This window comes from Idiotropiscis lumnitzeri, chromosome 7 (assembly GCF_059441095.1).
Source record: "Idiotropiscis lumnitzeri isolate Australia: NSW breed Sydney's pygmy pipehorse chromosome 7, RoL_Ilum_1.0, whole genome shotgun sequence".
In the NCBI taxonomy this organism is placed as follows: Eukaryota; Metazoa; Chordata; class Actinopteri; order Syngnathiformes; family Syngnathidae; genus Idiotropiscis; species Idiotropiscis lumnitzeri.
The window spans coordinates 14,477,551-14,503,404 of NC_142397.1; the positions used below are offsets into that span (position 1 = coordinate 14,477,551).

The 25,854-nt window shown below is 39.9% G+C and overlaps 2 protein-coding genes across 4 annotated transcripts in view; both read right to left on the reverse strand.

The window, feature by feature from the left end:
* Window positions 1-14,564, reverse strand: LOC148333683 (uncharacterized). Its single transcript, XM_088301076.1, has 16 exons — window positions 14,539-14,564; window positions 12,617-12,705; window positions 12,354-12,428; window positions 12,148-12,241; window positions 11,933-12,044; window positions 10,862-11,243; window positions 5,244-5,371; window positions 4,960-5,152; window positions 4,806-4,883; window positions 3,889-3,966; window positions 3,454-3,531; window positions 3,037-3,173; window positions 1,186-1,490; window positions 994-1,083; window positions 506-727; window positions 1-215 (listed from the first exon to the last, which is right to left on the reverse strand). The coding sequence occupies exons 3-16, from the start codon at window positions 12,396-12,398 to the stop codon at window positions 1-3; spliced, it is 2,157 nt and encodes a 718-aa protein (XP_088157202.1). The 5' UTR covers window positions 12,399-12,428; window positions 12,617-12,705; window positions 14,539-14,564.
* The window catches only part of LOC148333684 (uncharacterized), a 15,375-nt gene continuing 3,962 nt past the window's right edge, over window positions 14,442-25,854 (reverse strand). The window contains exons 7-20 of one of the 3 annotated variants that reach the window (XM_088300550.1): window positions 25,706-25,823; window positions 25,079-25,219; window positions 24,078-24,191; window positions 20,721-23,972; window positions 20,424-20,633; window positions 19,471-19,661; window positions 19,237-19,371; window positions 18,157-18,262; window positions 16,555-16,753; window positions 16,273-16,409; window positions 15,718-16,011; window positions 15,529-15,630; window positions 14,846-15,154; window positions 14,442-14,587 (exon numbers count right to left, since the gene is read on the reverse strand). In XM_088300550.1, the coding sequence (XP_088156676.1) occupies window positions 14,567-14,587; window positions 14,846-15,154; window positions 15,529-15,630; window positions 15,718-16,011; window positions 16,273-16,409; window positions 16,555-16,753; window positions 18,157-18,262; window positions 19,237-19,371; window positions 19,471-19,661; window positions 20,424-20,633; window positions 20,721-23,972; window positions 24,078-24,191; window positions 25,079-25,219; window positions 25,706-25,823 (5,329 nt within the window). In that variant the 3' untranslated portion in view covers window positions 14,442-14,566. The remainder of the gene's footprint in view (window positions 14,588-14,845; window positions 15,155-15,528; window positions 15,631-15,717; window positions 16,012-16,272; window positions 16,410-16,554; window positions 16,754-18,156; window positions 18,263-19,236; window positions 19,372-19,470; window positions 19,662-20,423; window positions 20,634-20,720; window positions 23,973-24,077; window positions 24,192-25,078; window positions 25,220-25,705; window positions 25,824-25,854) is intronic. The other 2 variants (XM_088300551.1, XM_088300552.1) reach the window with 2 other exon arrangements.

Genomic DNA, 25,854 nt, shown 5'->3' on the forward strand with positions numbered 1-25,854 from the left:
CTATCTATTCATCTTTCTTTTTAATGTAACTATTCTATTGTGAATATAGTATTTGATGGAAACCCAGTCCCTGTCTTTCAGTGCTACCGGCTCTGCTTTGAGACAGGAGTCACAGCTCTTTTTACCTGGTACTTTGCAGCTTGTTATAAAATCTAACATGTGCCGCTCAACAGCCTTCACTTCATCACCTGTCCACTTGCTTCTCCTCTTGCCAGCTGTTGAATAAAGACCTTTATAAATATAAAAACTTTATAATCCGAAAATGGTGTTGCTAATTTGAAAAATCTAAAACAGGAATACGGAGGTAAATAACGATTAAATAATAAAACTGCTCTTTAACCTTGCTTTGCAATGGAGCACTTTGTTTTTCTCACTTGAAGTGATGTGCTTTGCTGAGAATCTAAAAGGATGGAATAAAATATATATTATAATGAAAGCATATATTCTCATTATGTTCAAATATACATTAACTTCAATCAATATATTTTACCACTTTTTTGTTTACCGTTGCTGATGTTTTTGTTCTCCCATGTGGTTGAGAAAGAAGTGTCGTCCATGTGGTCAAAATGGTTTGAGGGAGAAAGGCTACCAATGTTGTTGATCTTGGTTGAGGCAGATGTGTCTGCCCTGTTCTCAAAAGTGGTTGAAGCAGAAGTGTCTTCCATGTTGTCTGGGGTGATTGATGCATGTGCATGGCTTGGGCTTCCAGAAGTCTCAGTTCTTGAACCTTTGAAAAAAAAAGAGAAATTAATTAATGTGGCTTTTCACCATTGCTTTCTTATGTGCTCGAAATTCTTTACTAATTTCCTTTCTGCTGTCCACACCTAATGAATTTTAACCTATTCATCCTCTATGTTTACAATTCTCTCAACACTATATTCATATTCAGTATATTTCCTACCATTCTCTCTAATTCATATAGAGTTGTTCATAAACGCCAAGATTATCAGGCACCTATTAACGCTCTCCAATATCATAACTTGAGGATAGTACCTATTTCCGTGTGACTCAGGATATTTTTGTGTAGATGAATGTCATCAATGGTTTCTTTGCTGGAATCGTCATCGCTCGTGATTACTTCATCTGGTTGGGTAAAAAATACGGTCAGGACAGGGTACTTAAATTGAAGGCCAAACACACAGTTATATTAAAGCTTTACAAACTCTATTCCAAGCAAACTTTTACCATCTGGGTTGATCTTGATGTCATCCAGTCCTTTTCCCTGCAGATCAGACAGTTTTCCTTTCTCCATTGCTATCAACAGTTTGCTGACTTTTGCAAGCTGCAGGGTACTCTCTGGAAGCCGGTAGAATTCTCGGTGGACATGGATGTCGTGTCCAAGAAATGTGGCAAGTTGATCCATTTCATTTTCTGTTAGGTTTAGTACCGTGGATAATGTGGCAACTTGTTTTCGTAATCTTGTGGAGGTAAGTGCATCTGGGTACATTGCACCACATTGGTTTGCAAACTTGCGGAAACAGTCAGAGCCTCTGTAATGGGAAAGGGCGCCTGGACGTGCAAACAAAAACACATTCCTTGTGTGGACTTGACAATCATTCCTTTTTTTCACAAGGAGGTCCATTGCAGTGATCATGTCAGAGGTGAGAAGAACAGGTACCATCCTTGACCTTTTGCCACGAATCTCGACTCTGTCAAAATACTTTGCAAGCTTCCTTTCTAACTCAGTGAGGCACATCATAATGTCAGGATTCAACTCTGTGCGATTTCGTGATGTAAAAGACTGGAGCTCCATTTTTGAAACTTCCCCTTGCCTTTTTCTGTTAAAAAGTACCACTTGCGTCAAAGTCACTTTTGCAAGATTTCCGAAGGTTATATTGTTGGGTTTTTCATTCAAATCCTTCATGCACCTTTCAGACTCCGTAGCAAGGAACTTGTGCAGCAGCGAAACATCCTTCGTGAATGGTAAAACCTGTGGTTTATTCCACTTGGCTTGTTGAAGTGTACCCAACGCAGCAGCTGAAATTGTCTCATTCCACTTTTTCTCATAAAGAGTGACAAATTGCTTGGCTGACTCCGCAAGAGCAAGTTGATCTGAAATGATGGCACTACACTGCACAATCCCTGCAACTTTGGCCAGACTGTGCCCCAATTTCAAAGCCAAGGATGGGGTTTTATATGAGTTGCTTTCACAATCATAACCGGCAACAGCTCTGACTGCTTGTATGACATGGAGAAAGTTACTTGGCATAACAAGGTCTTCTGTGCTCTTCAAAGGGGTTATAGCTCTAGCCGTTATCAATAATCTTGCCATCTCTCTTCATTTTTTGGCGAATGTAATCATTCCTTCTCTCTTGTGGTTTTCTGGCATTGTACAATGACTCCCCAAGACAAAGAATGTATTTTTCACTCCTTGCTACCAAGGAAATGTCATCCTGGTTCATTTCACATGCAATCTTCCAAACAGCTTCGTTGACTTGATCAGGTCTTGGTAAGTCCAGTTTGATCCGTTTTTGCCCAGTGCCAGGCTCTACCTCAGTAGACTTCTGAGGGCAGTTTTTTACATGTTTCCAAAGACTAGCTTTTGCATATAGTCCTTGACAAAACTTGCAGTGTCGGTAGCCATCAGGTTGTGTTGCCTTAGAGGGTCTTCGACATGCAACCATTTCACCAGCACCACAGCTTGCCACTGTAGCATTGTGTTTGAAGTTTCCTCTCTTTTGAAGAAAGCGTAACAAATCTCGTCTTTCGTGGGACCGTTTATCAAAACTTAAAGCCCTAGCAACATCAGGCTGTGTACTGTGGGAAGATTCAAGGTGTCTTGCCAATTTAGAAATAGTCTTTTTACAATAAAGACAATACTGCCTCTTGTTGTACTTGCTTTGTTTTGCCCCCTTTGGCAATGGTGTGACCTTGATGGCGTTGTTATCATATGATGTGTTCGCTGATGAATCGGCACTGCTACTTGTGACTGAAATTGAATGACTGCTCAGTGAGGAGGTTAAATTTGTCGGAATTGTTGAACTGGTGATTTCCTTAATTTGTACTGTGCCCCTTCTCAATTGCATATCCTCTAACAGTTTTGGGGGATTATGAGATTCTGTGATTCTTAGTTCTGTACTGCTGATACTTCCATCTGAAGAATTACAACTTTCATCTGGAATATAGTCCACATCGTCATAATCTGTCCAATCTGAATGTTCATCAGGACTGATCTGAATGAAAACAGAGAAAACATGTATTTTAAGTTTTAATACGGCTTGAGTAGCACCTCTCACAGTAATATCATGCTCAGCACAAAAAAAAAATCTATGTAGCGTTAGCTTCCAACAGTAGTCTCCTGAAACACACTTTCAAGTCTTTCGAACTAAAGCAATATGAGGACATGACGATTGAAATCACGTAGAGTCCATTTTCCTGACTTCTAACTTCACTTGTTGTTGTCAAAAAAAGGTGTAAACTCTAATATGATGTATACTGATAAAATGTGACAACCTGTTGTGATGATGACATGGATCTCTCACATCCTTCTGGATCTCCAGAAGGTTTCGTCAGGAAGGTGACACTTGATGTCTGTAGCAACGCAACAATACAGTGTCAGAAATAGTCTGTGCTTTGAATATGGTCTCTTCAATATAGTATTAGAAACTCCTTTTCGTTTAACATCATTCACAAGTTGATCTGGGCTCATTATAGCACAATATAGAAATTAACTACGCTACATCTCTGATCAGTGTCAATATGGGGACAATCGAAAACACACTCTACGGAGTGAACTTCAGACAGTATCGTCAGACGTCACCTGAAACACACTTTAGTCTTTCAGACTCCAGTAATTTGAGGACATGACGACTGAAAGCATATTGAGTCAAATTTCATGACTTCTAACTTAAAACTTAAATATGACGTATACTGATAAAATGTGACAACCTGTTGTGATGATGACATGGATCTCTCGCATCCTTCTTGGTCTTCAGATGGTTCAGTCGTGAACGTGACACTTGGTGTCTGAAACAAAGCAACAATACAGTGTCAGAAATAGTCTGTGCTTTGAATATGGTCTCTTCAATATAGTAATAGAAACTCCTTTTTGTTTAAGATCATTCACAAGTTGAACTGGGCTCATTATATCACAATATATAAATTAACTACGCTACATCTCTAATAAGCGTCAATATGGGGACAATTTATAACACACTCTAAGGGGTGAACTTCAGATATTGTCAGACGTCACCTGAAACACACTCTAGTCTTTCAGACTCCAGTAATTTGAGGACATGACGACTGAAAGCACATTGAGTCAAATTTCCTGACTTCTAACTTCACCTGCTGTTGTCAAAGAAAGGTGTAAACTTAAATATGATGTATACTGATTAAATGTGATAACCTGTTGAGATGATGACATGGATCTCTCACATCCTTCTGGGTCTCCAGAAGGTTCAGTCAGTAATGTGACACTTGGTGTCTGCAGCAATGAAACAATACAGTGTCAGAAATAGTCTGTGCTTTGAACATTGTCTCTTCAACTTAGAAATAGAAACTCCTTTTCATTTAATATCATTCACAAGAGGATCTGGCCTCATTATATCACAATATAGAAATTAACTACGCTACATCTCTGATAAGTGTCAATATGGGGACAATCGAAAACACACTCTACGGAGTGAACTTCAGACAGTATCGTCAGACGTCACCTGAAACACACTTTAGTCTTTCAGACTCCAGTAATATGAGGACATGACGACTGAAATCATATTGAGTCAATTTTCCTGACTTCTAACTTCACTTGTTGGTGTCAAAGAAAGGTGTAAACTTAAATATGATGTATACTGATAAAATGTGATAACCTGTTGAGATGATGACATGGATTGCTCACATCCTTCTTGGTCTCCAGAAGGTTGTGACAGGAACGTGGGTCTCGATGTCTGCAGCAAAGCAACAATATAGTGTCAGTACGGTTACACTTAAAATACTTGAATCCTATATTCAGGCATTGTTTACCTCTGTCCTCCATGGCCACTTAGAATCTCCATAGTCATAAGTTATTTCATCCTCTGCTTGGATGTTTTCAATTGAAAACAAGCAAAGATGAGGTTTGTCCTGGATTGTTATTTTTTTCATTCGACAGTTTGGTCTTTTGTGAGCGTCATTGACCAGTCGACCCAATGAACCATCTTCATGGGATGAATCAATGCTGAAATTGAACAAGGAAACATCAAATATTTCTCCACTAAAACTATAATATTGTAAAGAACCAAGTGATCTTATTATAGAGCTTTACTTACCACCATGTGCTACCATTCAATTCAAAATCAAACAAGAAAGAATTTTGCTTTTCTGTGTACTTTTTCTGCCTCTTGTCCCATTCATAGTGCGTGATTAACTCCCCACGGTACTCTACCACAAAGGATCCCTTTTCAATTGGTTCACAGGCAAATACACCACGTCCTAGTACACAAAAATTCAATTTCAGTGTCGAATAGTAAACCTGATTTGGATTGTATTTACTGCAGTTAATCAGACATTTGCAGAACAAAAAGATCAAGAATTTTCTTCAGTGAGATTTTTTTCATGATCTAATATTGTGACTCGTCATAAAAGCTCTGTTAGCCATGCTTTTTCTGGTCTTTCACCAGTGATCTGGAGGACCGACCGCCAAAATAGGGTAAAGTTCCCATCTCCGGTGTACATACTGTATTTGTGCAATCTTTCACTTTGATGGGCATTACAAACTGTCTTTAAAAATGTGGATTTCCCAAACAGTCATCACAGCCTTGTACAATCAACATTACAAAAAGTCTGCAATTTTCTGTTGCTAATATTTGTTGAAGTGAGATTTTTTTAAGGTTTTCAGTTGTATGAAATTATTTTTTAATTGTAAGATATGTTAAAGGTCTACATGGCAATGCAATACTTTTGAGAATTGAAGGATAATTGCATTTAAAATGAATGTACTTGATGTTTTTTGCTTTATCATCAATATATTATTGGCATTAAAAAAATACTATCATTTATAATGTTAATTTTTGGGAAAATACACATAAAAAGATTTGATATTGTGACAGGCATAGATGCAGCTCTAGTAATTTTCATGCAGTAACCATATCCTGTATATAACATACCTTTATATTCACTGATCCACTGGACTTTCAAGCAAGTCTTGTCAACTCCAGACAAAATAAAATGTGCAGCCTCAGATTCAGGACTAAGTCTGGCTCTTCTTTGTGGCATGATCTTTACTTAGGTGTGTATTCATCAATCAGTAAACATCTACAATCGAAAGTGACAAACTTCAGCCAGACAAACAATCAATAAAATGCCACTGCTTATTTTGTATCAAACAGGACTCATAAAGTGATAATATTTTCTGCCTCAAACACAACATTTTAGTCTAGTCAGACTAGTAGATTAGAGACAAGGCTGATGGCAGTATTACATTAAACTACATTAACATAATATTGTCTTGACCAAATGTACCAAAAAAGATAGATACTGCCAAATTTTCCTCATAAAAAAGCATGGCCAACTTTCATTAGGCTTGCTGTACTGACTAATATTAGCTGCATTTCAAAAAAACATCTTATGCTGAAATAAACTCTTGAGCTCAACAACATTTAAGAAACTGTACTGTAGTTGATTCAAAAACTTTTACAGAACTTTCCCTGCAAAACAGCATTTCTACAATACCTTTAGCTAATTAGCACGCTAACAAGCTGGCTAGCTAGCTAGTTAGCTAGCTAGTAGTCTAATAGCATTACCTTGTGTGGCCCTTACTGAACACTGCTATATATTCAAACAACTTATATCTTCTGGTCAGATAAAGTAAAAGTAATTACCTACCATGCATCCATTCAAAGTTTGATGTGGTTGTGTTTGTTTCCGAGATGTTACTATTTGACTGGAGGCCAGGCTTTGCTGCTTCAAACATTTGATTGCGTGTAAGTGGGTGGCGCTTGCGCAGCAAAATGTGTTAGTGAGTCTGAAAAAGGTGACATATGAGGACCTGTGCCGTGACGTAAGTAAAAGTGTGTTAAAGTACAGAAGATGGCCACTAGGGTTCCAAATAAAAAGTGAGTCAAACGTTAAACACACTTAAACACAGAATTTCTGAAATTTGTGGTATTTTAGGACATGAAAGATTTTTGGATTGGGAGCATTCTGGGGACCTCTAGATTGCTGTAGATGGCGTAGAAAAATGAGGACTCGAAAAATGTCCCCATTTTTCTTCGAGTCCTCAGATTGCAGGTGTGTTATCATAAAAATGTCCTGATATGTCATCAAAACAAGAGCACCCCCCACACACACAGTAAAGGATAATGTAATCAGGAGTCATGATCTAAACACAGAGCAAAGAGTAGACTGCTAGGAGCCACCAGCATGACTTTTGTTGTCCTGGCAGGAAAGTCTATTGTTTCAGAGGTGTCTCGTTCACACCTCCTTTGTTGCAGCCTTGAGCCAATCTTCCTGCATTCATCTCCTGAGGGTCTTGTCATTAGCATGGTCGAAACTTCGGTTACACTTAAAGGATTTCATACATTTGACTATTAAAGGAATATAAGAGTTTGAGCTTAACATAGTTCATTAGATGTTGCTGCATCCAGTGTATGAAAGTGTGAGACTGTAAAGTGCTGAGCGTGTGACTGGTAGAGCGGAACGGTGTGTGGGGATGTGCAAGAATGAAAGGTTTCAGGACAGATGGTGATAGCCGCAAGGAGGGGGCGAAGACGAGATAACTCAAGCCACAACCAGGAGGAGCCACCACGGGATTCGGCGGGGGAGAAAGACCAATGAGAGCACGCTAAAGTTAACTGCAGGATACACATAGCCAATAGAATCATGCCAGGATGCCTTTGTCTCTGTGCCATTTGCATATTGTATAGTATGAATCGTTACTGGGCAACTCGGATGTAGAGTACGTCTGCTGGTGGCAAGAGAGGTGTAGAGTTGTATTGAGAGGGACCCGAGACCCAGGTGCCATGTAGAAAATCTATGTATTGGGAATAAATCCACTTGTGCGCGAAAATGCCGGCTTCCTGATGCCTTTCTATTGCAGAACGAGCGCGCATATTGTTGGATGAATGAGAGTTGGGTAAGGTCGCAAATTGGAGTTGGATTACTAATTTGAGTTTACATTGGTTTAAAATTAAATTCTGACATTGATATAAAGCTAAATTCCAACAACAGACACTCACATTATTGCTTTAGCACACACGCACACAATTAAGCTTTTCTTTGAGTTTTGAATTCCTCGCCTCAGGCTGAATTCTTAACTGACCACTGTGATTGATGCTTCCTGCCTGCTAGAATTTCAGATAATTAGTTACTTATGCTTTCCTGTCTCCCTGGAAAACAGACGCCCATTATCTGCTTAGGTTGTTAATAAAACACCGAGCGGGTGGTGAGGAAGTCAGAGGGAGAGTGTGCGGGATTGAACTGGCAAGACGCTTGTTCCCGCCTGGCTCCCTCTCCCCTTCGCGAACGGTCAAAAACAAGACTGTAACTGGTTTGCTCTGGTTTTCTGCCATCTTTAATAAGTTAATTCAGTCTAAAAAAGGCGTCAGGGCATTTTAAACCTGACATTTATTTGGTGCCGATCATCCGGGAGCCTCACCCGGGAGCCACACCCGGACAGACGCTCGTCGCTGGATATTTCGGGGGCCACCGAATCTGACGTCAGCGCTTCACCATTTGAGAAAGCGGGCCTCCGAGCTCCTGCTGCGGCCGTCTGCCCGGATGTCGGTTCCCTATCGGACAAGGCTGATCCAGAGGTATTGTTTTTCAAATTATTTTGTACCACCATTTTAAATTGTTAAAATGTTAAAACAATTGGAAGGGGAGTGAAAGAGGTGTGTGAGACAGCGCGCGCAGAGGCCGGGCCTCAACCGTTTAGACAGTACGGTTAAAATAAACTGCATCGTGCTAGTCCAAGGAGTTATATAAAAAAAAAAAAGAATCGGTAGCGAATTAGGCCATAACTCATTGAGAGACTGGGTCTCCCCTACGGATAGCACGGTGAACACATTGAGTAGTGTTCCTCGGTGTCGAAAGAAAAAAAAAAAATTAAATAAATTGGTAGCGAATTGGGCCATAACTCGTTGAGAAACTGAGCAAATTATAGAGAAAAAAGATAAGACAGCCTAGAGAAGGGAAACAGGGTTTCCAAGCAAATTAAACATCCCTCGGTACGTAAAAAACCTCGAGAAGGTCTACTCACAATTTCACATTAAATTTAGGGAATAGTGAGGCATTATTTTCTGTGGTTTTTATTATTTTTATTTTGATTTTGAATTTCTTTGGCCAACAAGCTCATTTGACTGAGAAGTGTATGTGTGTGTTGAATGAGACTGAGTGAAAAGAAAGGGAGGGGGTGATTGAGTGTGAAAGAGCGTGTGTGCGTGCGTGTGCGTTTGTGTGAGCGTGAGTAAAGATAGCGGACTTCAGACAACAATGGAAAATGGGTCAAAACGTGCCCAAAGAGTTGAAAGCAAACCCAGATGTGAAGTTTATGAACGGGTAGGACCCGGATTGTTGCCAATTTCTGGAGAGTGAAGAAATATGACTTCAAGCCACGTCTGAAAGATCCGGCGAATTTCGAAGCAGTGAGAAGTGCGTTGACGGAAAAAAGAAAGCTGAAGAAAGGAACGGAAAAGAAAACACACAACATCAGTGGAAGTGCAATGTACATTTTGCTTGTGAATGTTTGCGAAAAACTGTATGTGTGAATGGTGTGATTGGGAATTACAAATACCATTTGGTATTTTATCCCATGTAATACAGTAGGGTTATAAACAAGAAATTTGAGTTGCTGTCCTCCTGATGAGAAACCAGTTTTTAGAACACCCTAGGTGTTGACAAACTGGTCCAAATTTTCTAAAATGGGGACATTAGGTAGTAAAATAAAACCCAGGGATACGCTGCAGTGTAGAGATTGGAAGGTCAATAAGAAAAGAAAAGGAATGTGAAAAGAAAGCTGGAGAATGTGTAGAAAAGAGAAAGGAACAATTAATGTTCCATAAAAAGGAGGATGATGAAATAGGACCAATATTGAGAATGACAAAGAAAGTGGTTGAAGAAGGTAAAGAAGGTAGGGTGCAACTGCCCCCTTGTATTCTGAGTTACCCCCACCTCCACATTATCAGGTAACGCCATGTAGAATGACGATTAGATCAGACGGGACTGCATCGATAAGACAAAGAAAACCCCCGAAAGGAGAGATAAATCTAAAATGCGCTCACCTCAATGTGCTGCGTGTATAAGTGGCAGTGTGCGTTTGTGGCAGAGGCTGCACTGGCCCTACAGGGCTGCACATACATAATTATGAGAGATATTAGAAATTAGAAATCCCTTTATTGTCATTGTACTCAAGTGTGCAACGAGATTAGAGGGCTCCCCACTCCAGTGCAAAACAACAATAATACAGGCAAATATATAAATTAGATAAATAAATAAGAGATTGCAAAGGAAAATAGTACTGAATAGTGTATATAAAAACACATCACAATGCTGTTCTGCAAGGTAAGGGTGTTCTCGTGTGTGTGTGAGAGTTCGGAATGGAGATGGCTCTCGGAAAGAAACTGTTTCTCAGTCTATTGGTCCTCGATTTGATGCACCTGTAGCGCCTGCCAGAGGGCAACAGGTCGAACAGGTGTGAGTTTGGGTGGGTATTGTCTTTGACGATGTTGAGAGCCCTTCTGAGGCACCGGGCGGTGTAGATGTCCGCCTGTGAGGGGAGAGGGCAGCCAATAATTCTTTGCGCTGTTTTGACTGTCCTCTGGAGCCTCACTCTGTCCGCCTCAGTGCAGCCGCTGTACCAGGTGGAGACACAGTACGTCAGCAGGCTCTCGATGGACGAGTGGTAGAAGGCTAGCAGCAGCTTCCTGTCCAGGTCGAATTTCCTGAGGACTCTCAGGAAGTGCAGACGCTGGCGGACCTTCTTTACCACTGCTGTGGTGTTGTGAGTCCAAGAAAGGTCGTCGGAGATCTGTACTCCCAGGAACTTGAACGTGTGGACCCTCTCCACACACACGCCTTCGATGCAGAGGGGGGGCGGCACCGTCTTGTTCCTCCTGAAGTCGACGACAATCTCCTTTGTTTTTGCAGTGTTAAGGTGCAGTCTGTTGAAATAAGTAAAAAAAAGTTCGGCACCTCTTGTAGCAATGACGCTAATCTTGTCGGCGATCTCTCGCTCCAGTCTATCCCTATAATCTCGCTCTTTGACCATCTCCCGCTGAATCTTCCTCAACTCAAATTCGGGAGTGTTCATAATATCCTGAAGAGGAGATTTGCTGTGAAAATAAATAATCAAGAAAAACAAAATAATAATTACAATCTTTTCAGTCTAATTCACTCATAAATAAATGAATTATAAAAATAAAAAACTAGAACTGTGTCATTTGTGATCTTCGTTCAAGTCACCACAAAAGACACACTGGACAGTAAACCAACATCCATCGCAGGTTCGGGGTCCGACTATTTTTTTGCATAATTAAATATTTTGGTCCAACTCTTGTCTATTTGAGATGCTTTGGAAACACAACAAACACCCAGGCTCATTTAACGCAACATCACTCCAAGCAGCCAAAAGAAGTCAGTATTAGTAGTGGAAAAGCAGACTTTACAGAAATGCAGCTAACTACCGGCTAATTCTGTTCTTTAAGTAACATTAGTAGGAGTGGTGGTAACAGCGGTTTAAGAACTTGTAACACTAGGAATTTTTTAAATCAGCACCAAAGATATATTCACCTCCGATGAAAATGTGCTGTTAACCAGTGGGAGCTGTCTAAATTAAGAGACCCACATGGGGACTGACCAAAAAGTACACATTTGTAGGTGGAAAAAAATATTAAATTCACCAATTATGTAACCATAGGTTTGGGCACAACACCAGCAATAAATAAATATTTATAAAAGTCAGTGATAGTGTTACATGTCAGAAGATGATGACACGGTATGCAAATCCAGAAACCAGATTTACTTTGTGCAATGGATAACAGACGAGTCTTCATCTGAGAGTGAAGAGAATGTTGGCACACTGGAAGTAGAGCTGCTCGCCGTTCGCCCCAATATTTCATGCGGCACTGGCAAATCTGAAGGATGAAGACAAACATCTGAATCAGCTGCAAAGTGCGTCCAACGTCTGAAAGCACAAGTCAAATGCCAAAGAAATGCCGAAATGGATGCGAGACTCACATTGCTCTGCCAAGTAGGCATCAAGGCCATTACTCAGATAAACACTGCCATTGCTCTCCATCACAAAAGAAACAGTCAGATTTGCAATCTCCCTCTAACAAACAAGAATGTAAATATGATTATTTTGGTACAGAAGGAATGAGAACAAAAACACATTAACACATCATATTCCCAGTGTTTTAACAAAAATAATTCTGCCTGCTTACCTCCACTCCAGTGTCCAAAGTATTAAGGGTGCTACGTTCATTCATCACGTCATGGTAAACCAGCAACAAAAGCACCTGTGAATAAAAAGAGCAGGTCAGACATTCCCCATTACCTTGTGTTTTGCCCAGAAGATTCACAATACTGCACAATAGAAGCATGTCATTGTTGAGTTTTAAAACAGCGCAAACAAAACACTATGCAAGACAGCAATAATAACAATATCACATACAACAGGATGCAAACAAACATTCCCCACATGTACCTTTGCAATTTCCACAGTCAGGTTAATTCCATTTCGTATGTTGTCCCAGTATATTGATGTGCCTTTGGTTGGATTAAATCTGCAATCCCCTATACAACAAAAAGGTATTACGGTAAATAAGCATTTTCAGATAAGAGAATAGAAATTGAAACATACAGTCTCCAATATGAAGGTACAACTGAAAATGTGACTATTTTCATCCATAAAAACATACTTTCAGATTAATTCAATTTAATTGCCTGCAATTGTGATTGCCAGCATGGTTGGTTCATGCATTCCCATCATTACTCCCTCACATAGTGAAGCAGATGATATGAATAGTAAATCCATTCCTAGCATAAATGAGCAGATATATAGCAACTGCAGCGGTGTTGCACTTATTCTATAAAATGTGTTCAAACTCTCCATGTAAACGCATTCATATTTCAAATTCTAGTAAGTGAAAAAAAAAACTGCCCTCCACTTCCCATCTTTGTGTGCCCTGCGATTGGTTGGCAACCAATCCGGTGTGAACCTCGCCTTCTGCCCGAAACGGCTGAGATAGGCTACAGCATGCCCGCGACCCTCGTGAGGAGAAGCGGCTCAGATAATGAATGAAAGAAAGAGTACAAGTACAAATTTGGTAAAAAACTAAATAAGGCTGCAAAAAAGAGGCAGAAAACTCAATTTCATGAACTGGGTCCGCCCAATGACTTGGAAGATGGAAATGACCAGCTATCGGTAAGTATTGCTCACGCCATTTTTATTGTTTAATTAAATGAATCAGAAGGGAGAAAAGCAAGCATGCTTCCATGCCAGAAAGTCAGGTGTGGCTCAATGATTCCATATCCGCCTTCTTCAAGATCACAGTCATGCTGGCCCCGCCCGGAAGATTTTCAAAGTGTAATGCTGAATCCAAGATAATGTGTATCATTTGGAGAAACCGTTCATTAGGAAAGGGATATTTAATTGTTTAGTACATATTAAAATTTGGAAAAACCGTGTCCCGTACATTTCCACCCCCAGTTTAGACACTCAGATGATAAACTGATTCAAAACATCTGTTCTGGAACCGGAAACTTTGATTTTTCTATTTCAAAAAGTAGATAACTGAGTTCAGGATTAGACTCAGAGTTTTTTGAACCTATTTTGTGAAATGGACCCCTGAACAACACTTTTGCATTGAGAGAGGAAAAAAAACATGCCCAGAAATGTGTGTCAGAAACTCACGGTCCACAAATCTTGCAATGGCATTAAAACGTTCCTCAGCTGTTTTAATCAAGCTTACCTCACACGACCACTTGAAACAAACCCTCCTTCCATCCTTTTATCCTCTTAAGGAACCAATAAATCCCTCTACTCAAATTATTGATACATTTTGATTAATATTTTAAGTGGAATCATGGGGGATTTCTTTTATGGATATACATAATTGACAAGATATACAGTACAAAAATCAGCCAATCCATTTACATTACCTTCAGCATTTATCATGATATACTTCCGTGCATCAATCCATTATCTGAGCGCTTATCGCAAGCATCACAGGCGTGTTTGGAGCCTAGCCTTCAACTTTGCTTATGAATTGTTGAATGCGCATTTGTGGTTTCCAAAGGAGACTGAAAGTGGAATAAGTGGATAAGTATAGCCACCTAACTTTTCAAAGGTTGGGGCTTAAAAACTTCATGCATGAAGCTTGCATATTCTCCCTGTGCTGAGGGTGGATTTGCTCCAGGTACTTTGGTATTGGTTCCAGTTCACTCGCTTGTGTGCATGGGTAAATATGTCTGCAAGCATGATTTTTTTTTTTTTGCATTTGTTGGAAATGAATGCTCAAGGTTCAGACAGGACAATTTGTAAATTTGATTTTTTTTTAATATACAAATTAGACAATACAGTAAAATTCAAAATAAAGTAATAAAAGTGCATAAAACACAAATTACAAATGAATGTGTTGAACTGCTGAAAAATTCACACCATCCTCCTCTTCATCTGCAGAATAAAAAAATATATATATTAGAATGTAGAAAAACGCAGCACAATTTCTCAAGACTTAAAAATAGAAACATCAAGTCAGAATCGTTTACACCCAATAACATGATCACCAGAGTATGTGAAGACAACATCAGAGAGTCAATGTTTGTCCACCAAGCCTATAACAGAATTCTATTGTAAATGGCTCGCCAGATTAAAGGACTGAGTGGGCAGACAATTCTTTGCTCACCTTTAAATTAAAGACCATCTCCTTACCTTGCGAACGCTTGTCGTCAACCGTGGGGACTTGCCAGAAGTTTGAGGGGACTTCTTGTTTTCTTTGGAGACCATTTGGAGTGACTTGAAGCTGCTTCCCCTGCCCGCTCGACCCGCCGCAGCGCAGGAAGTGGTAACCTGCTTATTTATTTTGTGCATGGCATTTCCGGGGGACTTCATGGAGGTTTTGCCTGGTGACTTCCGAGTGGAACTACGGAGTTTGTTCAGGCTTCTTTTCAGGTAATTGCTGCTGCTGCTGTTCTTTGGGGTGTTGTCGATGGTGAACATCATAGACTGCCGGCGGTCAACCTGACAAGATAAAGGAGAAGTCTGACGAGCTGACAGTTTGTGTCTCAGTTGAAACGGTTTTATTCCGTTCTATTTGAAATGATAGGTTTCACAAAAAATTTAACATTTCCTGCAATTGTCATTTCATGAAGGTTATATTTTTTAACGTTTAACTTAGGAATATTGTATCTAGCCATTCAATTTCTTAACTGCTGACTTATATTGTTATCTGAAGGCAATCCTAGCTGACTTTGGGCTAAAGGCAGACTACACCAGTCATTTATTGAGAGTGGAAACCATGTAGCCCGGATCGAAGTCAGGCTGCGAAAGCATTCCATCACACTTGACTATTAGTTTATGTTACACAACATAAACTCTACGGATGTCAAACTCACTGGACTGAAGGCAGGGTGAATTTGTGAGCTGGAGGGTCCGCTGTTGATGTTCTTGTTTTTGGGAGTGAGGGGTCGGGGGAAACAGCTGGCCTTCATTTTCTTCTGGCAAATAAAAAAAAAAAAATGATAACGGTTAAAGAAAATTTAGAAAATATCCATACAATCTTTCAGTTTGACACGACGACTAACCTCAGGTGACGTTTGAGGAACAGATAACGTCGAACCAGACCGCTTTGTACATCTCGCGCTTTTCAGCTGAGAGGAGCTGACCAATTTGGACCGTGGATGATCTGCTGTCAAGGACAGACGGTGAGAACGGACACCAACTGCGGAACTCGACTGTCCTGCTGCGAGGGAGTGCCGATGGGAAGCGAGAGACTCTTGGAGCTGGCCTGGCATGATGGAGCCTCGACGAATGGTCTCCATTGGGTCACCTGTCCGGACATCCTCGTCGGTGAAAGTAAGCACGCTCTTGTAGCCAGTCTGAAGGGAGAAAATGGTTGAAATTGATACCATAAACAAGGGAATGCGACTTGCGTCAATATATTTAGTATTGATTTACGGAGTTTATTCTCGTGGGCAAAATGATTGGAAATCCATTGTTAATGAAAGATTTTCAAATTTGAATTCAAGAAATTCTAATTTAAAATAGAATTTTATTTATGTAGTTGTCATGTATACCGCTGATAGACACAGAACATAGGTCCAAGCATTACAACTGTTGAGAATCACTGATTAACCAACCTCAAACTCTACAGGATAGCTGCTCTTGAGATGAGGAAGGCAGGCTTTGTTCCTTGCTTGGAGCTCAGCAATTCGCATCCAGTCATCTGGCGCACCATCTGGCTCATTCTCTGCTCCGACGCAAAACGTACTTGTGGCTGAACACATCAGAGTGCAGAAAATTGAGCAAATAGGAGTTATGGGCCTCATCTAAAAGGTCAGATCCCATTAAAAAAATGACTGTAAACGATACAGTTTGAGTTGATAAGTTTTTCCGTGTGCTGTTGCTCAAGTCAAACTTACTCTGCGAATGGAGCGTGCTCCGCCGATACCCAGGAAGACCGCTGAGCTGTTCGCTGGCAGCGGCGGTCATTCTAGCGGGCGTGTCAAAAAGCTCCATGGACACTGGACGTGCGCCATGGGCACCAGAGAGGTTGGGCTGAGAGCGAGCTGAAGCCAGGCTGGAGAACGTCTCATCACCTTCAATGCTGCCTGGAGTTTTCTGAAGAGGAGTGCGATAAGAGTTTACCAAAATGCTCAGAGAAGAAAGTTTGACAGCTTTGTAAGAACCAGGGTTACTATCGTTTGGGAATTTTAGTTATAGTGTTTATTTAGTTTGGAATTTTGCTTAAAGTGTTGTTAGTTTTAATTAGTTTTCATAGCAGCTTTGGTAGGTTTTCCTGACTATAATTTTTTCCAAAAGAAGTTTTAGTATTAGTTTTTTTTTGTGTGTGTTTTGCTTTTGTGCAAGATTTAAAAGACCCAAGTAAGTAAGGCGTAGTAAAAAGTCAACAAAAATTTACATATTAAAAAAAAAACTGATAATACGGGTTACAATTTACAGTTTTAATAGTCCACAGAATTTGAATTAAAATGAGTGCAGTGCATGCCACTTCAAGATTTGCAAGATTACACTAATTGCATAAATAAAGCCATGATGCCTTGTTTGCATACTTCTGAAGTACGATACTTTCCGGACTATAACTAAATAAGTCGCATCAACTCTTGTTGGAGAGTGAGAGAGAGGGGAAAAAAACATATACAAACCGCACCAGGCTATAAGCCGCAGTTTTGTGAAATTTGAAAAAAAATTAGTCGTTTACTGCATGGAGAGAACAATTTTGTATTCTGAATGCACATAAAAAGGCACATAAACAGATTCTTAACACAGCAACAACTTTGCTAATTAAAACAGAACAGACCTAAGTGGGAAAAAATAAAATAAAAAATTATACATTATATAATATAAAATAAGTAACTTTAAAAGAATAATAATTAAATTGAATTGATGTTGAGAAGCATTAAACCCAGTTGAACAGTGTGCTGTTTTTTTTTTTTGTTGTTTTTCGTTTTAAAGACACTGAATATATTTTTTTCATATAATGGAACCAAAAAAAATGAAGCACTTTTTATGTAACGTTGCTTTTCAGGCTGAGTTAAATGTCAAGAGCAAGTGAGCTATTCGAGCAAAATCCACAGTCTCCTTGAAGCGGCGTCATCTGGTGGGCTCCTTTTAATTGACTGCTGCTTGATGACGTCGCTTCTGTGCAATAAATATTAATAGGACTACAACTCACAGTTGACTGACCTTCTCTTCTTCGGGTAAAGGGCTTTGCTGTTAATATCAATAAAATGCAACGTTATTTATATAGCGCATTTCACAACAGCTGGAGCTGTAACAAAGCGCTTTCCGTATGGTGTAATATAAATTAGCGGGAAATTAGATGAATACATTTAAAATCAACCCCCGAAAAGCTTGTTTTAAAGTGATTGACAAAGACGAAAACAAGGCATTATCTCGACAATATTGTTTAGTAAACGTAAAAGGTAATTTGTTATTTTTCTAGGGAAATAAAGTTTGTTAAAATATTTAAGTTCAAAAGCATGTCAACACATTTCCATTACCTTTGTCAAGGTTATGTTTATAACCTGCGTTGTCCTCCGTCTTTTGACGGACGACGATGGATTTATATAGGGGAAATCCACTTCTGTTTTGCTTTCTTTGGTGGTTCTAGAGAATGCAAGATTACAAAATGTAAACCAAGGTAAAAGTGAAATTCTGTTAAGTACCGTATTTTCGCAGTCATAGGAGGGCGCAACACCTGTTGAGGGTGCTATTTCTGCGCGCCGCCTTGTAAGGCGCTAGCTCAGCTGTTTTTAGCATAGCAATAGCTCGGCTGCTCGCGCTGACTCAGCCCATGGCAATTCACTTTGCCTCAATACCATAAGCAATCGCCACATTTCAAAGACAGTTGCTATGATACCATTGACAATCGCTATCATTAACAATGACTCTAACCAATAATAGGTATCATGGCAATAGTCTACAAGACTACGTCAGGGGAGGGACTTCACTGGTCACCACACTCCTTAGAGTCACGGTTTCAAAAAAAAAAAAAAAAAAACTCAGCATACAAGCAAACAAAGAAATAAGATTAACACAAAACATGTATCTCTCATGCCATCAATATACCAAAAAGAAATAAAAATAACACAAAATGATATAGCAATGGCTTCTTGGGAGCCATTAAAGCAATGCCTTCTGGGAGCCACTCAGACTCAGCCAAATCACATGGCTGTTTAGAGAGATGTGCTGTTGTGCTTTGGGCTTTTTGTCTGTTGTCTAAACCTGGGACGTTTCTTGCTTGCAATAACATAAATGATAAGACAGACTACAACATTGTGGACAGCTGCCCTTTTGTCCAGCTTTCTCCCACACCATCACCCAAACACCATAGTCACATAATGTATAGTAGTCATGGTCACTTTGAAGCATAGATGACTCACACTTTGTCCAGCAGGGTGTGCTAACATGCACTCCAAACAGCCCAATGAGTAAAAGGGTTGATGGTCGCGAGTGATACTTTGTCCATATAATGAGCGCAGTCGCCTTACAAGGCGCTGTGTTAGTTTAGGGGAAGATTTGGGACTTTTAAGTGCGCCTTATGACTGCGAAAATACGGTACTCATAACTCTGCCATTTACCTGTTGTGTCTTGTATTTATTGGTGTAAAATAAAGAGTTTCCAGTGACTCAGCCTTCAGACCACGACGTTTGGCTGCCAGCCTCTCAGAACTGCGAACGAGCGGTGTGCTCGATTCATCAGGCGCCGAAAGCTTCCTGCAAATTGGGGCACAAATATCATGGTGATTAAATTTCAATATTCTCCTTAGTTGAATTTCTGTTCACTTAATACTTTTCACTAAGCAAAATGGGAACCTTGTGTTGTTCAGCGAATCTTCAAGGGAGCTTTGCTCCAGACTGTCTGAGCTCAGAACTCCTTTGGGCTCCACTTTTGCGTGAACATTTAAGTGTGAGCCCGGAACCTCCAAGTAACATGATTCAGATGTTCCTCGTTGATGGCCAGGGATTTGGTTGTGGGCGCACAGGTTTAGGTCAGCGAAGGCCACCTTAATATGAGCAGAATTCAGAAAAGTATAAACTTTTTTTTCTTTGACGTCTCGTATTGACACGAATACTTAAGCGGGTCGCTGTGAAAATGGTAAAAGGGACTGGCACAGTTACATGTCACATACGACCTTTATGACAACACACTGCATACGATCCAGGGATGAAGAATTTGGGAAAATAATCTAATTTGTTTTTTCCTCAATAATTCAATTGCGCTTCAATATGCATTTTTTCCCTTCCTCTCTTTATTAACCCATTGTCTTCAGCGGTTAAGTAACAGAATTGAGGACATGCATATTTAATACCGGAACAGTTTTTCCATGCATTAGTGGAGTTTTGTTTAATGACACTGCGGCAATTATCTCTTAAAGATCTTTCACAGGTAGTTGAAATGATAAACTAATGCATCATTTGAGGAAATTGAAATCGTTTTTCATGACAGAACTCTACTCATGTGTATTATTTTCTTTTGCTCTTCTGCATTTTTTTCCTCAAGAAATTGTCATGTTGTTTACCTACTGTACGTCGTCTGACTATATCCACTCTTTTTTTAAACAATATAATGAAAGTTGGACAGTTTTTTTGGTGCTGTGTTTTTCTGCTTGATGTTCATGTGAATATATAGCAGATAGCATTTTCAGAGAGAGACAAAAAAAATTGCATTCTACTGTATCCCGATGTCCGTTATCTTTCGATTAAGTGTTCAGCCTTATACTTGCACAACAAACGACACAGAACAATGAATGTCATACAAAACCAACCTGAGCCTCCAAACGGGTCAGCTTGCTCAACATGTTTTTTTCCTTGTTTTGAGCCTTTTCCAATTCCAATTGAAGCAATTTGAGCTCCACACCAGTGGCGTTCACCTGCCGCTCTTTTATTTCCAGGGAGAGCTTCAGTTTGGCCACCTCCTCTTGACTTTCATGGAGAAGCAGCTTCTTGTCATTGTAGTGACTCACTGCCTTTTCCACCTACAACATTTCATGTTTAACCTTATATAGTGAGCTACCCAACAGAAAGGTACCAATGAATGCATGTAAATCTGACCGCACACCTACCTGAGCTTTGTAGTGTTCAGCAGCCTCCGTTTTAGCCACAAGCTGCTCTTGCAACTCTCTCTCTCGCCTATTGCTCTTCTCGTTTTTTTCCATTTCTTTTAAAAGCCCAACTTTTTCCAACTTCATTGATTCAAGCTCTTGCTTGAGCAATTGTTCAATCTTAAGTGAGGCCAAGTTCTCTTTCTCTATGATCAACTTTGTCTGAACTAGTCTCTCCTTCTCCAGAAGGAGCGTATCCACTTGTTTCTCGAGAGCCTTCTGGTCCTTTTCCGCCTGTAGCAACTTGTCCAGTATGACTTCTTTTTCCCAATGAGCCTTCTTTTCTTCTGTCATTGCCTTCTCAAGCGCCTCTTTTTCTTCCCCATGGTTGAAACATTCAATTTGTTTGACTTTCTTTTGCAAATCTGCACTAAGTGAGACAACCTGCATCTGAAGGTTATGTATAATCTGAGCAGAGTCTTGTTGGTTTCCAAGTAACTGCTGTTCTTTGTCATTAAGTTTCTGAGAAATTTCTTCCAACTGTCCTTTAAGATGTTGGTTTTCGAGCTCAAGCACACGTGCTTGTTCAGAGGTTCCTTCCTGGAGTTTAACCAGCTGATCAGCGCTAATTTCAGCCTCCTCACTTGACTTTATAACCAAATTTGCCTGTGTGGAAACATTAGCTCTTAGTGTATTCAGACTGTGGTCTTTTTCAGATGTTAAGGTTTTAATGGCAACCAACTCAGTCTGGACCGTGTCAAGTTTCTCTTCAGCCATAATGAGGAGTTCCTGCTTCTCATTATGACATTCTGTGAGCTTCATAATTTCCTCCTGAAACAGGGACATCTGTTTCTGTAAGAGCTCTTCCTTTTGTTTATTCTCCTGTAGGGTTATCTCTGCTTCTTTCTGCCGTTGTGCCAACAGATCATTCCTAAACTGAACATCCTCCTCAGCCTTCCTTCGAGAGGAGTCAAGAGATTCTACTTGTTTCTTTAAATGTTGGATCTCTTGATTGAGCAAGTCAGACTTGTCAAAGTTGCTGGCCTTCAATTGCGTGACATGTTCCTCGTTATCTTGGATCTCCACCGTCATCTTGCTCACCTCTGCCTGTGATGCTGACAGCTGCAGCTGAAGTTTTTCCGTTAGCTGAGCAGACTCATGTTGGGTTTCAAGTAACTGTTGTTCTTTATCTTTAAGTTGTAGAACAATTACTTCCAGTTGACCTCTAAGGTCCTCTACCTCGGCCTTTTGCGCATTTGTTTTTTTGGAGGCCTCTTCCTGGATTTTAGAGAGCATGTTAGCATTGTCCTGAGCCTCTCCCTTTAGCTTTTGAACCAATTTAGTTTGAACAGCAACCTCTGCACTGAGCGTCTCGAGGCTGTGGTCCTTCTCAGCTGTTTGGGATTTGACGGAAACCATCTCAGACTTGAGCATATAAAGTTCCTCTTCAGTCTTGATGAGAAGTTTCTGTTTCTCATCATAGTGTTCTGTGAGCTTCAGAATTTCATTTTCAAAGAAGTTAATCTGTTTCTGTAAGAGCTCTTCCTTTTGCTTATTCTCCTGCAGGGTTCTGTCAGCTTCTTTCTGCTGTTGTGCCAACTGATCATTCTTAAACTGGACATCCTCCTCAGCTTTCCTTTGAGAGGAGTCAAGAGATTCTACTTGTTTCTTTAAATGTTGGATCTCTTGATTGAGCAAGTCAGACTTGTCAGAGTTGCTGGCCTTCAATTGCGTGACATGTTCCTCGTTATCTTGGATCTCCACCTTCATCTTGCACACCTGTGCCTGTGATGCTGACAGCTGCAGCTGAAGTTTTTCCGTTAGCTGAGCAGACTCATGTTGGGTTTCAAGTAACTGTTGTTCTTTATCTTTAAGTTGTAGAACAATTACTTCCAGTTGACCTCTAAGGTCCTCTACCTCGGCCTTTTGCGCATTTGTTTTTTTGGAGGCCTCTTCCTGGATTTTAGAGAGCATGTTAGCATTGTCCTGAGCCTCTCCCTTTAGCTTTTGAACTAATTTAGCTTGAACAGCAACCTCTGCACTGAGCGTCTCGAGGCTGTGGTCCTTCTCAGCTGTTTGGGATTTGACGGAAACCATCTCAGACTTGAGCACACCAAGTTCCTCTTCGGTCTTGATGAGGAGTTTCTGTTTCTGATCATAGTGTTCTGTGAGCTTCAGAATTTCATTTTCAAAGAAGTTAATCTGTTTCTGTAAGAGCTCTTCCTTTTGCTTATTCTCCTGCAGGGTTCTGTCAGCTTCTTTCTGCCGTTGTGCCAACAGATCATTCTTAAACTGAACATCCTCCTCAGCTTTCCTTTGAGAGGAGTCAAGAGATTCTACTTGTTTCTTTAAATGTTGGATCTCTTGATTGAGCAAGTCAGACTTGTCAGAGTTGCTGGCCTTCAATTGCGTGACATGTTCCTCGTTATCTTGGATCTCCACCTTCATCTTGCACACCTGTGCCTGTGATGCTGACAGCTGCAGCTGAAGTTTTTCCAACAGCTGAGCAGACTCATGTTGGGTTTCAAGTAACTGTTGTTCTTTATCTTTAAGTTGTAGAGCAATTACTTCCAGCTCTCCTCTAAGGTCCTCTACCTCAAGCTTAAATGCACTTGTGTTTTGGGAGGCCTCTTCCTGGATTTTAGAGAGCATTTTAGCATTGTCCTGAGCCTCTCCCTTTAGCTTTTGAACCAATTTAGCTTGAACAGCAACCTCGGCACTGAGCGTGTCGAGGCTACGGTCCTTCTCAGCTGTTTGGGATTGGACGGCAGCCATCTCAGACTTGAGCACACCAAGTTCCTCTTCGGTCTCGATGAGGAGTTTCTGTTTCTCATCATAGTGTTCTCTGAGCTTCAGAATCTCCTTTTCAAAGGAAGTAATCTGTTTCTGGAGGAGCTCCTCTTCTTGGTACTTTTCCTGAAGCTTCATGTCGGTTTCTATCTGCTGCCGAGTCAGCAAATCACTTTTTGACTGAACATCTTCTTCGGCCTTCCTTAGAAGAACATTAAGAGACTGTACTTGTTTATTTAAACATTGAATCTCTTGACTAAGCAAATCGGACTGCTCAGAGTTTGTGGCAGTCAGTTGCATGACACGTTCTTCTCTAACTTGGATCTCCACAGTCATCTCCGCAAGCAGATGCTGCAGAGATTGAGCATGGTCTTCAGCCTTTGTCAAAGAGTTAGTCAGACATTCAACTTGACTTTGTAGGTGGTTAATCTGTTCTTGAAGGATTTCAGACTGCTTGGAACTGTCCTTCTGCAAAATGACAAGCTGGTCATAAACGTTTTATAAGTTTAACAAACAGTTTTACAAATTGCAAAAGATCATTCTTTCAGAACACAATATGAACCTGACATGAAACAATTCTTGATTTACCTCAATTATAGGCCCCATATTTTCTCCAACATCAGGCTTTGTGGCTGCTCTAATTTCATCTTCTAAACATGAAATCTTCCCCTGGAGGATCTGATTTTGTTCAGTCAGGAGCTCCTGTAATAAAACAAAGCATTTACATCAAAGTTGATCCTCAACTGACCGGTTGTTGGGAGATTTAAAGTGGGTCACAGAACCTATTTTCTTCATCACCAGTGACCACCTCAATTATAGTTATTAATTGAATATGATAGTTTTATATTCATGGCCTAGATGTGTTCTTAAAACAAATAGTCTGGAATTTTGACTTTTCTACTGCATTAGCATACTTTAGAAACAACCATGAAGGACGCGCGGTTGAACTTGCGTGTAAATTGGGGTTATGTTACCTCAGTTTACAACTGCAACTGTGATTAAGGCTGAATGATTTTGGAAACGAATACAATCTTTACATGTATTCACTAAATAAGGCAATTGCGATAAGTACTATAAGACTATTGTTTTTTAAGCAACAGACAATTAAATTTGACTTCATTCTATTAAGCAGTAAACAAACATCCGCTACTGTATGAACATTAAAAATACAAATCAACAGTAACTGATTTTGTGAAAACCTTTAAGCCGATTAAGTATTAAAATAATAAATACTTGCATGTTGGACATTTCTTACCTGTTTACATAATCACTATGACGTAAACTGGTTGGACTGGTTTTGTCTATCGTGGTATAAGCGTGACCGATTGTTGCCAAAATGTATGTGCACAAGGATATAAATGCACTAATAAGAGGATGAAAATATTAGAATGAAATCTGTAATATTGAGAATTATAATACCTACCATTTTGCCTAACTCATACATGTATGCAAATTAACACGTACCACGCTAATACAACATCAACATGTAACAGTTTAACATAACATTTAATTCATAATGCATTCAAGATCTTGAATCAAAAATTGATTCAGAATCGAATTGCCAGGCAATGGAGGATTCGCACTCTCACCTTTTGTGCATTGGCTTGATTGAGTTCAGAGTGTAGGTAGTCCATTTTGGATCTCCACTCCTCTTGACCAGAGGCTTGAGTTTTGGTCAGCCTGCCAACTTCAGCTTGAAATACAGACAGCTGCGTATGGACTGCACGCACCTGAGGAAATGTATCACATAGTAACAAAGTCCTGTGTGTATCATATGCATAGACCGCCTACAACCTTATGATCAACTGTAGAATCTAATGAGAGCTAAACAGAGGAGCAGTACGGGGAAAAAACAAACTGACAAAAGATAATGCCTTTATTTGGAGTTGGAGAATGCACTAACTGGTCAAAAAAAAAAAAAAAACTCACTCCTTCAGGAAGACCTGGGGGTAGCTGTCGAGTTTGAATTTAATCCCTAAAAAGCCTTCAAAATAAAAATTAAAAAACCCTATAGGTCACTGGGGGCACTTTGAAGAAAACACAAATGTGTGATCTTCATTCATTTTAAAAACATTTAAATAGTAGATTACTTTACTTTTCAATTGTATTTTTATTCCAAGAGCAATATTTAAATGCACACTTTAGAATTGAAAAAAAAATGTGTCTTGAGACTGAATGAACAGTGTCTCTGAGGAGCGTTGACCAAGGGTTCATACCTGTGAAGAGAGGACACCGTTCTCGTCTTCAAGTTCATTTACTTTTCGCTTCATCAGTGAAAAGTTAGTTTTCCATTCTTGGTTTTGTTTTAGAATTTCACTGAGTCGTAATTGTAACCTAAAAGAAACAAAAGTAGGAATAGTGAGTA

What these genes read in the sequence shown, in the direction of transcription:
- LOC148333683 (XM_088301076.1), bottom strand. Translation starts at nt 12,398, where the DNA reads ATGAATGAACGTAGCACCCTTAATACTTTGGACACTGGAGTGGAG. An exon ending in TCTGTTATCCATTGCACAAA is followed by an intron (nt 11,244 to 11,932) that starts GTAAATCTGGTT and finishes TTATTTTCACAG; the next exon opens with CAAATCTCCTCTTCAGGATA. An exon ending in TTGAATGGTAGCACATGGTG is followed by an intron (nt 5,153 to 5,243) that starts GTAAGTAAAGCT and finishes GTTCAATTTCAG; the next exon opens with CATTGATTCATCCCATGAAG.